The sequence below is a fragment of the Pipistrellus kuhlii genome, unplaced genomic scaffold, assembly GCF_014108245.1.
Source record: "Pipistrellus kuhlii isolate mPipKuh1 unplaced genomic scaffold, mPipKuh1.p scaffold_m20_p_6, whole genome shotgun sequence".
NCBI classification, from domain to species: Eukaryota; Metazoa; Chordata; class Mammalia; order Chiroptera; family Vespertilionidae; genus Pipistrellus; species Pipistrellus kuhlii.
The window spans coordinates 34,158,297-34,172,755 of record NW_023425562.1 but is presented as its reverse complement, the minus strand read 5'-3'; the positions used below and the strand labels follow the sequence as shown (position 1 = coordinate 34,172,755).

Sequence of the window (14,459 nt, the reverse complement as noted above, 5' to 3'; positions counted from 1 at the left end):
CTGGCTGAATGGCTTAGGTGGTTGAAGCTATTGTTCCATCCACCAAAAGGTATTATTCAAAGTGTATCCATGAGCTAGCAACATCTGTATATCACCTGTGAGCTTCTTAGAACTACTCTGGCTGAATCCCACTCATACAGAATCAGAATCTGATTTTAACGGTCCACAAGCAATCTGTGAGCTTACTAAAAAGTTTGAGAAGAGTTGCTAGTTGACTTCTTGAGGTCCTCAGGTTCAACCAAGCTGCAATCTAGAGGAGTATTAAACTTTTTTGCATCCTTGAAAACATTGTTTTATTAGATGGAGATAAATAAGGAAGGATATTTTACATAAGTCTTTAAAATAAAACAGGATCTATAGGAAAGTCAGGTTTTCTTTACAGATGCCATTACTAAGAAACATCTCACACTATTTCATCCTTAACAGGTGTGACATCCTCTTCACCTGTGTTTTCCGAAGGCTCTGTTACCTAATAATACTCCCTCTCCTTCTGTAGTTCTGGAAACATCAGAAATAGGGGGCCTGGGCCTGGCTGGTATGGCTCAGTGGTTGAGTGTCAACCTATGAACCTGGAGGTCACAACTGATTCCTGGTCAGGGCACATGCCCGGGTTGCAGGCTCAATCCCCAATGTGGGATATGCAGGAATTGATTCTCTCTCATCAATGATGTTTCTATTGCTCTCTCTCCCCTCCTCTCTGAAATCAATGAAAGACTATTAAAAAAAAAAAAAAATAGGGGGTCTCCAAAAGGAAAAGCTGGAGATATTAACTCATTTCATTTATTACCCAGGGTGAGCACTTTTAGATTTTCAGTTGAGTACTAACATCTGAGGAGTTTGTTAGAAGCACTCTTTGCTGGGAATGGAAAAAAAGTACAAAGAACTGCTCCCAAAACAGCTTGGACCAACAATACCAAAAGTTATTTTTTAATAAACCTAATCATCTATACCCCTGACTTTTTGTTATCCATACCAAATAGGAAACCCAAAATCATTTTCTCTACTCTTTCTCTGGAAATAATACTGTAGTCAAGTGACCACAAAACAAGTACTAAGTAAAAACACATTTTCTTCCTAAATCCTATAAAATCAGTACCTATATGATAAAATATCAACTGTGCATCAATTTCCCACAATTAACTCTAAATTAATTCAACAATAATGTATACATATATTTGTGCTATCTTCTTGCTCACTACAAATTAGCCAAATATATCTGGACATTAAGATAGAAGTAATATCATTCAAATATATACTAAATTCCCCTTCTCATGGTTTGACTCTCCTAGACCATAAATTCAAACATATCATGTGTCACCTAAGAAAAAAAAAACATACGCCAAAATATTACAGACTTCACATACAACCCAGACACAAAATATTCCATATGTAATAAGGGAATACAAGAGAGATTCACAATGACCCAACCACTCCAGAATCCTAAACTCTCAGAAAAGTTTTGCAGAATTTTATTTTAAAGGTTACCCATTTCTTAATTCCCAAATATACTGTAATAAATTTTTTGCTCATATAGTGTGGGTATAAATAAGGAAAAAGAATGAACATCAAAGATAATCTCAATTGTCCTTAGGGTAAATATCATAGGACTTTTTAAATTAACTATAACATGTCGAGCACACACACACACAAAAAAAAAGGCATAAAAATTTAACAAACACCTTTGCGCCCACCACCTAAGTTAAGACATAAAACATTACCAAAATAGTTATAGCCCCTGGGGTACTACCATGAACTGTGCTCCACTTTCTCCAACATAAAGATATCCACTCCCTGGAAGTGAGTACATTACTTTTCTTGTAGACTTTTACCACACACATACATATTCCTAAACCAATGAGGATGAGGAGCAATTTTGCTCCCTATTGGGTATTAGGCAATATCTGGAAATATTTGGGGTTATCATGACTGTATCTATGGGTAGAGGCCAGGGAAGCTGGTCTACAATGCCCAGAACAGCCCCCTACAACAAAGAATTATCTAATTAGTCCAAAACAGCAATAGTGCCAAGCTAAGCAACACTGCTCCAAACAATAGTACTGTTTTGCACTTTAACACATCATAAGTTTCTTTTCCAAAAAACTTTACTTTCTTGGTGTATTTGCTTAATATTAATTTTGTCTTCTATACAGAACTTCACTGTATAAATTCAGTTTGTTTACCCATTCTTCTATGTGTTTTTTGGGGGTTTTGTTTTTTTAAATATATTTTATTGATTTTGTACAGAGAAGAAGGGAGAGAGATAGTTAGAAACATCGATGAGAGAGAGTCATCGAGCCTCTTGCACACCCCCTACTGGGGATATGCCCGTAACCAAGGTACATGCCCTTGACCCGGAATCGAACCCGGGACCTTTCAGTCCCCAAGCCGACACTCTATCCATTGAGCCAAACCAGTTTCGGCTACCCATTCTTCTGTTGATGTACCTTTAAGTTTTTTCCAATTTTTCGCTCTTTAAATCTTTTTTTTTTTTTTTTTTTTTTATTTCAGAGAGGGAGAGGGAGGGAAAGAAAAACATCAATGGTGAAAATCACCGATCAGCTGCCTCCTGCACACCCCCTACTGGGAAAAAGCCCACAACCCAGGCCAGGTGGCCTTGACCGGAACGAAACCTAGGACCTTCAGTCACAGGCTTTATCCACTGAGCCAAACCAGGTTCTAATTTTTTTATTCTACATGCAATATTGCTGTGAACATTCTTATACAAGCCTCTTGATTCTCAATGAAAGATTCTGTCTAGGGCAGTAATTTTCAAAATGTGATTCTTGAACCCCTAGGGTAGTCCCCAGGACCCTTTCAGGGGCTTCATGAGGTCAAAGTATTTTCATAACTATACCAAGGTTATATTTATCTTTTTCATGTTGGCATTGCAATGGTAGGTAAAAATGCTGGTGAGTTAGCCAAGTTAAAACACTCATTAATGAGACATATGGGTAGCCTGTACCTCCTGAAATAATGCAATTCTTAGGGCAAAACATCACATCTACGGTACTTATACCTAAAACACATATCTGAATTGAATCGTGAGAAAACATTAGAGAAACCCAACGAAAGGATAATCTATGGAATTATTAGTGAGTGTCAAAGTCATGAAAGACAAAGAAAGACTAACTGAACCAGATCGGAAGAGATTGAATGACAACTAAATGCAATGTGTGGTCCTGGATTGGATCCTGGAGCAGAAAAAGAACGTTAGTGGGACAACTGGCAAAATCTCAATAAGGTCTGTAGATTAGTTAGTAGTGTTGTAGCAATATTATTTTTCTGCTTTCAATAATTGTACTTTATAAGACATTAATATTTTAGGACTATGGCTGAAAATCCAAAAGGAACTCTTTTTACTAGTTTTGTAGTTTTTTGTAAGGCTGAAATTATTTCAGAATAAAAATTGTGATCCTTTAACTATTGTGTAAATAAAAAAGTATGGTATATAATAAATACGTATTAAATCTTCAAAATGTAATATAATGCTAACATCTATTTTTAAATATTTTGAAGAAGAAAAAAAGAAAAACTTGGATAGCAGTATTATATTCCTGGGGCAAAAACAGAGCCAAGAGTTTGTGATTTGTCCCGGTATTTCATAAGAAAACTAGCTGCCCTTCTAGGAGTGTTTTAAAATGTTTGCTGAAGAGCCTGGCCTGCCCTAGCCCATTTATCTCAATAGATAGAGCATCCGCCCAAGGACTGCAGGGTCCCAGGCTCTATCCTGATACCTCAGTTGCAGGCTGGATCCTAGGCCCTAATCAGACCACATGAGGAAGGCAACCAATTGATGGTCTCTCTCTCACACAGATATTTGTCTCTCTGTCTCTCCCCCTCCCTTCCATAATCTCTAAACATCAGTGGGAAAACATCCTCAGGTGAGGATTTTAAAAAAGCATCAACGCATGAACCAAGAGGTCCCCAGTTCCATTCCCAGTCAGGTTACGTGCAGGGTTTTTGGGCTTGATGCCCAGTAGGGCGCGTGCAGGAAGCAGCCAGTCCATGTTTCTCTCATGGAACTTTCCATCGCTCCACTCCTCTCCTTTCCTCTCTCTCTAAAAAATAAAAATAAAAGCTGAATGAATTTTTTTTTTAATTGTTTGCTAAAGAATCAGTTGAACAAGATGAATTGCTACACACAGCAAATTAAATGCATGGAATAATCTTGAAAATTAAACTAAGATTTTATAACAGTTAATCTCTGAAAAGCACCTGCTCTATTTAAAATAATGAAACTGTTTATAGAACAGATATACTCCATACTAGACATTAATATCCATTTAACAAATTGCTGTAGTACGAGATTTGTTACACTTTACCTTTACCCTGGAAAGACATTTAAATTTCCCTATAAACCTACAATAACTTATCTCATGGTGCCTCCAAATTATTGAGTTATGGTCAAACTTTAGTTTGAGGTAGCATGAAAACATTTTAAGAATGTACAAAAACAGGTATAGGCCTCATACAGTGTTGCTAGGAGTTTAAATTGGTAAATGTCTTCAGAGGGCAATTAGTCGCTATCTATCAAAATGTTAAATATGTGTATCCTTTGATGCAATTCCACCTCAGATATACTCAGCACAAATGCACAAGGATACACTTACAAGGATTTAATCAGTCCATCTCTGTAAATAAGAAGACATGAAACACTATCAATGCCCATCAAAAAAGCACTGGTTAAATAAAATACTGCATCCAGTCACTGGAATACCATGCAGCTATGAAAGAATAAGGTGCCAACATGGCACAATTGCCAATCCATATTATTAAGAAACAAAAGTGCAGAAGAGAACAAAGTTTACTACTATTTTTGCTTAAAGGGTAATAGATTTATAGTATATTAATATATATGCTTGCAATGAACAGAGTATTGTGTAAGAGTACACAAGAAACTGCGAACAATGGCTGCCCCTTTTTATACTGTTGAAACTTTCCTTTTGGTACTTCACGTACCAATGTTTCAAAAGTCAAGTAGGAAACACAATTTTATGAATAATCTCAAAAAATTGAGTTGGCTTGTATTCATATGCCTTTTGATTGCTGCTAACAATAACTAGGTACCCACTTAAGGATGGTAGGCTATGTCAGAAGTAGCTTATTTATGCATTCTAAAAAGTATCAAATTTTGAATTTGAACTATTTTCTACTGAATACTATTAAGGATAAATATATATGAAAAATGAATTTGATTAAAACAAGTTAGACCTTTCATTTACATTATATAAAAATTCTAGAGTCAATAACACACAGATCCCTGAAATTTTGTGAATCAGGAAGGACACTGACTCATTGCTGTGTTATTGGATAAGTCTTGGACAGAACCTTACATACAAAATGAGATGTTAACAAAAACATGTATCGGGTGGTTTCTATGCTTATTTTTCACTTGGAAAAAAAGTATTTAACAAAAAAAAATGCTTAGACTGCTTTCCCTCTATTGGTATAACGATATAAAATGGAACAATTTAGATGAAAAATCATTCCACGGGGTCCCAAGCAGCATCTAGCTGCCGAACTCCTAGTGGGGAGAGGAAGGGAGGGGGGTACCAAGGGCCCCTTGGCAATTGTCACCAGTGAACTAAGCACCATATGGCAAGGCAGGCCTCCCTTCTGACAGTTATCGCTTGGGGTCTGATTCATTTCTGATTAATTTCAAAGGCTTGCTAGACAAGCCTCTCCAGACCCCTACGCTACAGAAGGGGGAGGAGGGGAGCTGTCTGTTGTCTTCCCCGGGCTTTGTGTCTTCCAGGCTGGAAAGCATCCTGGCGATGGTGTTGCTCACCTTTTCCCTTAGTGATGGGGGGGGGGGGGGGGGTCCTTTTCTGCAAGTTTTTGTTTATTAGACACTGACCCTAAAATTCCTTTTGCCTCTCCCCTTCCCGCTCCCTCCAGCCGGGCGCCCGGAGAGGCGTTCCACCCAGGCCTCCCCCGGCGGCCGCCCGCCCGCCCGCCTCGCCCTGCCCCGCGCGGCGGCTTACCGGTGGGCGCGCTGTCCAGGATGCGCAGGTCGTAGGCCCCGGAGCAGCGGTAGTTGGCGGCGGTGCCGTTGTCCCACACCACCACCACCTCCTCGGGGCTCTCGAAGCTCCGGACCGTGCCCACATGGCCCTCGCCGCCGTCCTGCTTGCCCCACTTCCAGTCCGGGCCGCGGACCACCCGCGCCCCGACCCCCTCCACCATCACCCGGTTGTTCCGGGAGTTACTCATCGGGGCGCCGGCGGTGGGCTCCGCCGCAGCCGCCGCCGCTGCCGCCGCCGGGGGCCCCGGGAGCGCGCCGGGCCCGGGCCGGCCTCTGGGCGCCGGCGGGGGCGGCAGCGGGCCGCGGGGGGCGCGGGGGGAACCCTCGGGGACGGCGGCGCGATCCCCGCCGGGCCCGCCGCCACTCCCCAGCCGTCGCCGTCGCCGCCGCCGCCGCCGCGCCCCCGCTCAGACTGGACGCCGGACCGCAGCGACTCGGAGGCGGCGGAGGCGGGAGGGCGGGCGGCGCGGAGGGGAGGAGGGAAAGGGAGGGCGCCGTGGGCGGGGCCTCCTCCGCTTCCTCCCGGCTCCCGACCGGGCGACGGCGACGGCGGCCAGGAAACCGCGCTCTCCCCCGGCCGGCCGGGAGCGCGGGGAGCCGAGTGGAGCTAGCCCGGGGGGAGCGCCGAGGGCGGCGGCGGGGGGCGAGCTTAACTGCCGGCCTCTCCTCTCCCCGGGCCCCACGCCTCGGTGGGCACCCGCGGGCCGGGTGGGACCAGCCGGCGTCCGGCGAGCGCCCCGGCCCAGGGCGCCGCTCTCAGCCCCACGCACGCCGCCGCCGCCGCGCTCCGCCCCGCCGCGGAGTCCCCTCCGGGCGCCGGCGACTCCACATCCGGGCACCGGCGCGCCCCCGGCCCGAGCACGCCCTCCCTCAGCGCCTGGGAGAGGGGCCTCCAACACAGCGGGTGGGGAGGGCTTGGGGGCCGCGCGACCCGGGGAGAAAGGGGAGGGGGATCGGCCCCGGAGCCGCAGGCCGGGCCCCGGGGGAGTGCGCATGCGCGCCACGAAGCGAGGGGAGGGGGGAGGAAAGAAGAAAGGCGGCGTGGTGGGCGGACGCCGGCCTCAGCCCCGGGGATGGAGACGCGGCGGCTCCCGGCGGTTTCCTGCGGAGGGTGCGGCGCACCCCACTAGCTGGGAGGAACGGGGCGGGGCGAGGAGCTCCGGCTGGCGGGCCTGGCGGGCTGGAGGAGGTGGGGGGGGCGGTGCGACCCGGGTAACTGGTAGCTATGGTGAGGTCAGTCCTTATGCTAGTGTACTAAGTGTGAATTTGGGATTCCGTGTTGTGTTTTTACATTTTTTTTTTATTTTTAGTCTTTTTTGTTTTTTAATGGGGAGGGGAGATAGAACAAAGTATGGCATTTTTGCATGAGTCAGTTGAAAACATTTCCAACTATTATAGAATGGATGATGTTAGCAGAGTGGTTGGTGCTGAATGATGTGTGTTGTGTCTTGCTTTCCTGCGGAGCCACAGTGGTAAGTGGACTCCAAACAGCAAGCTTCCAGGAAAGTGTACAAGCACCTTCCCCGCTGAGAACCCTCACACCCACCCACCACATAATTTAGTCCCAGTCACAACATACAACTTTGAAACGAAAATAAGAAGGGTGTAACAGAGGGTTCTGGTGGCTGTTATTTAAATGGCATTACGATGCCCTAGCAGGCTTGACTCAGTGGATAGAACGGCCGCCTGAAGGGTCCCGGTTCCTCCGGTCAAGGGCACATGCTGGGGTTGCAAGCTCGATCCCCTGTAGGGGACGTGCAGGAGGCAGCTGATTGGTGATTCTCTCCCATCGGTGTTTCTCTCTCCCTCTCCCTCCCTGAAGTCAATAAAAATATTTAAATAAGTAAATAATAAAATAAATGACATTATGATGTGTAGGATTTAAAATCATGTTTCAGCCCTCACGGGTTTGGCTCTGGATAGAGCATCGGCCTGTGGACTGAAATGTCCCAGGCTAGATTCCGGTCAAGGGTTGTGGCACATCCCCAGTAGGGGGTATGCAGGAGGCAGCTGATGGATGTTTCTCTCTCATTGATGTTTCTAACTCTCTATCCCTCTCTCTTCCTCTCTGTCAAAAATCAATAAAATATAATTTTTTTAAAAATCATGTTTCAGCCCTGACCATTGTGGCTCAGTGGATAGAGCGTCGTCCTGCGGACTGGGGAGTCCCAGGTTCGATTCCGGTCAAGGACATGTACGTTGGTTGGGGGCACATCCCCGGTGGGGTGTGTGCAGGAGGCAGCTGATGGATGTTTCTCTCTCAATGATGTTTCTAACTCTCTATTCCTCTCTCTTCCTCTCTGTAAAAAATCAATAAAGTATATATATTTTAAAATAAAATAAATAAAATAAATCATGTTTCACAGCTCAGCACGGATGCATTGTAAGCATACACCATGCTTTTCCTAGAAGCCAAAGAAGTAGGGAATATTCCAGCAGAATTGAATAATCAAGTGAAAAGAAAGGAGACATAAAATGTAACCAATGAATTATGTAGTGAAATAAATCAATATTCTCAATTTTTTCTTGTAAATAAAATAGGAAAATGCCAATATGTAGTCCCAAAGGCCAAGTAGAACTAATTTTAGAAACTAAACAAAGCATTTGCTTAAAAATACGCCAGTCAAATTTCTAGCAATGTCAAACATTTTCATTCTGGAATTTTTTTCTTTTCTTTATACCTTCTTTCTTTTTTTTTTCTTTTTTTTTTTGTTACTATTACTTTTTAAATTTATCTTTTTTTAATATATTTTATTGATTTTTTAGAGAGGAAGAGAGAGGGATAGAGAGTTAGAAACATCGATGAGAGAGATTCATCGACCAGCTGCCTCCTGCATGGGAATGTGCCTGCAACCAAGGTACATGCCCTTGACTGGAATCGAACCCGGGACCTTTTAGTCCCCAGGCCAACGCTCTATCCATGGAGCCAAACCGGTTTCGGCTTAAGTTTATCTTTATTGTTGAAAGTATTACAGAAACTTTCCTCCATTGCCTCCCTCCAGCTCCTACCCGCTTCCCAGTCTTTCATCCCACTATTGTCTATGTCCACAGGTTATACATATTTGCATGTAAGTTCTTTGGTTAATCTCCCTCTGCACCCCTTACCCCCTTTCATCCTGGATTTTTTAATGTGCTCATGCTGACGTTGCTCAACTACAACTAATCAATTAAAGACATTTCAGCATTCCTGCTCTACCAGCTCTTTCTTCTTTCTCTGGGATCTTTTCTGATTTCCTCCTTTCCTTGTTAACCAGTTAAATTGATCACGTGAATTAATACGTTGATGAAAAGATTTTAGAAAATTTATAGCCACCGCACAAGTTATACTCGTCATTAACTTTGTAGCTTAAAGTAAGTTGACTCAAGTAAAAGCCAATCAAAACGTTAGATTTTTTTAAAATATATATTTTATTGATTTTTCACAGAGAGGAGGAGAGAGGATAGAGAGTCAGAAACATCGATGAAAGAATCATCGATCAGCTGCCTCTTGCACATCCCCTACCGGGGATGTGCCCGCAACCGAGGTACATTCCCTTGACCGGAATGGAACCTGGGACTTTTCAGTCCGCAGCCCGACGCTCTATCCACTGAGCCAAACCGGTCTCGGCCAAAACGTTAGATTCTTAATAGAGCAACCTTGCATTTTCTATCAAACACAGTATATTAATAATTGCTTTCACATGTTTATGTTTTGTCTCACCCAAGAATTTTGTACTTACTAAGATATAGTCTAATATTTAGGTAGGCATTTATTCTTTCTGTTAACCTCTACTTATTTGTTTATTTTAAACATTTTATCATTTTTTTATTTTCAATTACAGTTGAAATACTTTATTTATTACATTAGTTTTAGTTGTACACACCAGATTAGACATTATATACTGAAGGGTCCCGGGTTCAATTCTGGTCAAGAACACAGGCCAGAGTTGCAGGCTCAGTCCCCATTAGGGGGCATGCAGGAGGCAGCAATCATTGATTCTCTCTCATCATTAATGTTTCTATCTCTCCCCTCTCTCTTTCTCTCTGAAATCAATCAAATAAATAAATAAATAAAATATATAGAAAAGTTTTCATACTTTCTTCCCTCACTCCTCTGCATTTCTAGATGTTTAAATTGGTATTCTCCAAAGTAGACCCACACCAATTTGACTACTGTGTCCTACATGTGTCTGTCATGTTTAAAACCCATTCATTTGGCACATATGTTTGCTTATCTGCCTATCTGTTCAGAAACATGTAGGGTCATTCAAAACTAGTCAGATTTTTATTCCAACCATAAATGAGATGAAATCAATAAATCTTTGCCCCAGAAGTGAAGCAGTTTTATTATTCACCTATTCTACTACTATGAATGAATTTGTGATTGCTTTACAGACTACAGAAATGTATAATATTTGGAGAGCAGCTTTATAAGTTAGAGTTACATCTAGCACATATCACTCAGTAGCATTATGTAGTCTAGAATTCAGCCACATCTACTAACTAAAATGGAAGAAAAACGCAGCTTAGCTGAGTGCTCGAGAAGAAAAGCATGTCGTCTAGTGTCCACTTAGAAAAAACAGAGACCACTGTAACTATTCAAACAGATAGCATTTAACCCAACAAATTGTCTGCTAAAGTGTTGTAAGGACTGCAGACACCAAAAGAGATTCATAACTGGAAAACACCATCCCCCAGGACTAGAGGAAGAAAAGAGAAAAGGATGTTATCTAGGACCCATGACCACTGTGCCACTGAGGCTGCTGACATTGGAACCACTGCTGTTTTGTAGTAAGCTGGCAGCCCAGAAACCCAAAGGCAGAGAAAACAAGGAGCCCAAAGTCCCCACCGTTGTCACTGTCACTGCCGAAGTCAGAGCTCCAGGAGTGCAGGGCACACACACTCTGCTGCTGCAACCCTGTGACGGCCCTGCCTGAGTAGGAACCCAGACGCTACCAGAAATTCCATCAGAAACAAGAAACAATAAATTGCTTCTCTTTTCAGTTGGTCTCCCGTTAGTCTGCAACAAATAACTGGAATAGTTTACCCTGTTGAGTACTCAGCACCATTCTCACCTTCTACCATACTGAAACTTCCACATAAAAAAGAAATAACATCATGCATCTGCCTAATAGTATGCAACTATTCCACCTAACCACTTGAAATGAAGATACTGGCCGAAACCGGTTTGGCTCAGTGGATAGAGTGTCGGTCTGCGGACTGAAAGGTCCCAGGTTCAATTCCGGTCAAGGGCATGTACATTGGTTGTGGGCACATCTCCGGTAGAGGTTGTGCAGGAGCAGCTGGTCGATGATTCTTATCGATGTTTCTAGCTCTCTATCCCTCTCCCTTCCTCTCTGTGAAAAATCAGTAAAATATATTTTAAAAATAAAATAAAGATACCTTCATCTATCTCCCCATTGAATTTTGATGATTGTATAGATTTAAAACAAAAATGACTTAAGGTGCCCATTTCTTTAATTCACTGTGATTAATAGCCACCAAAGATCTATGGGAGCTAAAACATTCTGACTGCCATTCCTCGCACTCATTTTAGTAACTGCATTCACTGAGTCTTTGGTGAGCAAGCACTGATACCTGCCCTATGTTCCTCTGGCCTGAAATCAAAGAACCTATCTCAATGGAGAAATCTCCCACCATCATCCCTGACCTGCAGATGGCAGCCGCAATGAGCTTTTAAAAGATTCTGGAGATCCCCTCATCAACACATTTCTCAATGTCTTAGTGAACAGAGTGTTCTCTGGAACAATTTTTCCTGCTCCCAAAGTTTTTGGTTTCTTTCCTTGAAATTATACCAGGGAAGTTTTGGTGTCTTAGCCTACTGAAAGTACTAATAAGCCACCATTAACTCCTGTTTTCAGTCAATTGACCAGCTACATGAAGTACACATTATATCTGAAAATGGTTAAGTGCTCCCGAATTGATAAATTCAGTCCAATCCAATGTTAAGTACTGTTCTTTGTGTTCTTTTACTGGCACTTGTAGAATCCATAGACTCCTACGCATATTCTAAGGTCTCTGACAATATAAATTTGCAAAATATTGCAATTGCGGGGCAGGGAGGGGTGGAGATATAATCTAGCTTCTCCCAGGTCAAACAAGGAACTGCATCAGGTGAATTTTCTTCAGGGTCTTCAATCAAGGGAAGTCTAGTCACTTCCAGCATGGGGGAAAGGAATGTTTTAGTTGGCAAAGAAAGATTAGAGGAATGAAAGATGATAATTAAAAAAAAAGAAACAGCCAAGACCGGTTTGGCTCAATGGATAGAGCGTCGGCTTGGGGACTGAAAGGTCCCGGGTTCGATTCTGGTCAAGGGCATGTACCTTGGTTGCGGGCATATCCCCAGTAGGGGGTGTGCAAGAGGCAGCTGATCGATGACTCTCTCTCATCGATGTTTCTAACTCTCTATCTCTCTCCCTTCCTCTCTGTACAAAATCAATAAAATATTTTTAAAAATAAAAATAAAAAAAAGAAACACATTTAACACACATAACAACTAGGTAGATCTCAAGGGCATTATCTCAAAGGATTACATACTATATAATTCTATGTATATAACATTTTGAAGTGAAAAAATTATAGTGATAGAGGACAGATCAGTGGTTGCCAGGAGTTAAAGTTGAGGGAATAGTGTACTATTGTGGAGTAATGCAAGAGTTTCTTTGTGGTAAAGGAATAATTCTGAATCCTGATTGTGGTGTATTTATTTATAGAATCCACACATATGATAAAATTTCATAAAACTGTATATGCCCAAAAAAAGGAATGCATGTAAAAACTGGCAAAATCTGAATACAGTCTGTACCTGAGTTTGAAAATATTGTACTGATGTTAGTTTCCTAGTTTTTATAAGGTACTATGGTTATGTAAGATCTTATCATTGGAGGAAACTGGGCAAAGGGTACATGGGAACTCTGTTTTTTTAATGTATTTTTTCATTGATTACAGAGAGGAAAGGAAAGAGAGAGAAATAGAAACATCAGTGATGAGAATTATTGATTGGCTGCCTCCTGCACCTCCCCTACTGAGGATCAACCTGAGCATGTGCCTTTGACCAGAATTGAATCCAGAACCCTTCAGTCTGAAGACTGATGCTCTATCCAATGAGCTAACCCAGGTAGGGTGAGAACTCTGTATTTTTTGCAACTTTCATGGGTCTTATACTACTTTTTAAAAGTAAGTTAGTACTGAAACCCGTTTGGCTCAGTGGATGGAGCATCGGTCTGCACACTGAAAGGTCCCAGGTTCGATTTCAGTCAAGGGCATGTACATTGGTTGCAGGTAGTTGCAGACACATCTCCAGTAGGGGGTGTGTAGGAGGCAGCTGATCGATGTTTCTCTCATCAATGTTTCTATCCCTCTCCCTTCCTCTCTGTAAAAAATCAATAAAAAATATATTTAAAAAAATAAAAATAAAAGGAAGTTAGAAAAAAAAAGAAAGAAAGAAAGAAAGAATAATATAAGGGGAACATGGGGGTTTTCAGTTTCTCAGATTTATTTTAATCCATCCAAGTGTCTTCATCCTAATTCTCAAGAATTTCATTTTTTTTTCTAATCTGTGCATCTACTTAGTAGGGATTCTGGGTCCTTAGTGATATCATTGCACTGATGAGTTAAACTACCTTGGAATTTCCTTTTCTACTCTGCTTCTAGACCTCTTTTATATGAGGTTATAAATATCCTCATGTTTAAATGTTGTTTTTATATCCTTCTTATTCAGTTGTTTTTGTAACTTGAAGCTGCATGCAATCTTAACTAATTCAAATTCTTGACATAATTAGCATATTAGAGAATGAAAACAAATTTATTCTCTAAGGACTTCCATCTTGTTTATTTTAAAAATTATATTTTTTCTAAATAATCAAAAACAATGTAGTATTATCGGAAACTTTTTATTTCAAAGAACTGAGAATTCAACTCAAATTGGCTCAACCAAAAGGAGAAATCTATTGTATTAGATCATGTAACTAAAATAAACAAATACAGCTGAGACCGGTTTGGCTCAATGGATAGAACGTTGGCTTGGGGACTGAAGAGTCCCGGGTTCGATTCCGGTCAAGGGCATGTACCTTGGTTGCGGGCATATCCCCAGTAGGGGGTGTGCAAGAGGCAGCTGATTGATGACTCTCTCTCATCGATGTTTCTAACTCTCTATCTCTCTCCCTTCCTCTCTGTACAAAATCAATAAAATATATTAAATAAATAAATAAAAAATAAAAAAAATGAAATTTAAAAAAATAAATAAAATAAAATAAACAAATACACACAAAAACAGAAGTTCTGGGTTAATATCTATACTGACTTAGCTCAAACAGCATTTTTATGATTCAGTTTTTCTTTTCTTTGATCCCTTTGTAGTCACCAAATGGCCTCAAGCTTCTAGCTTCCTTCACTCTTACTGCTAGAAGTCCCAGCAGAAAAGAGCTCTCCTACC

The 14,459-nt window shown here is 42.0% G+C and overlaps 1 protein-coding gene across 1 annotated transcript in view; it reads right to left on the bottom strand.

Annotated features, from left to right (window-relative positions):
- The window catches only part of MIB1 (MIB E3 ubiquitin protein ligase 1), an 84,452-nt gene extending 78,092 nt beyond the window's left edge, over positions 1–6,360 (bottom strand). Inside the window, exon 1 of the mRNA XM_036417899.2 lies at positions 5,985–6,360. Within this exon, the coding sequence (XP_036273792.1) occupies positions 5,985–6,213 (229 nt within the window). The 5' untranslated portion in view covers positions 6,214–6,360. The remainder of the gene's footprint in view (positions 1–5,984) is intronic.
- Between the last annotated feature and the right edge of the window lie 8,099 nt (positions 6,361–14,459).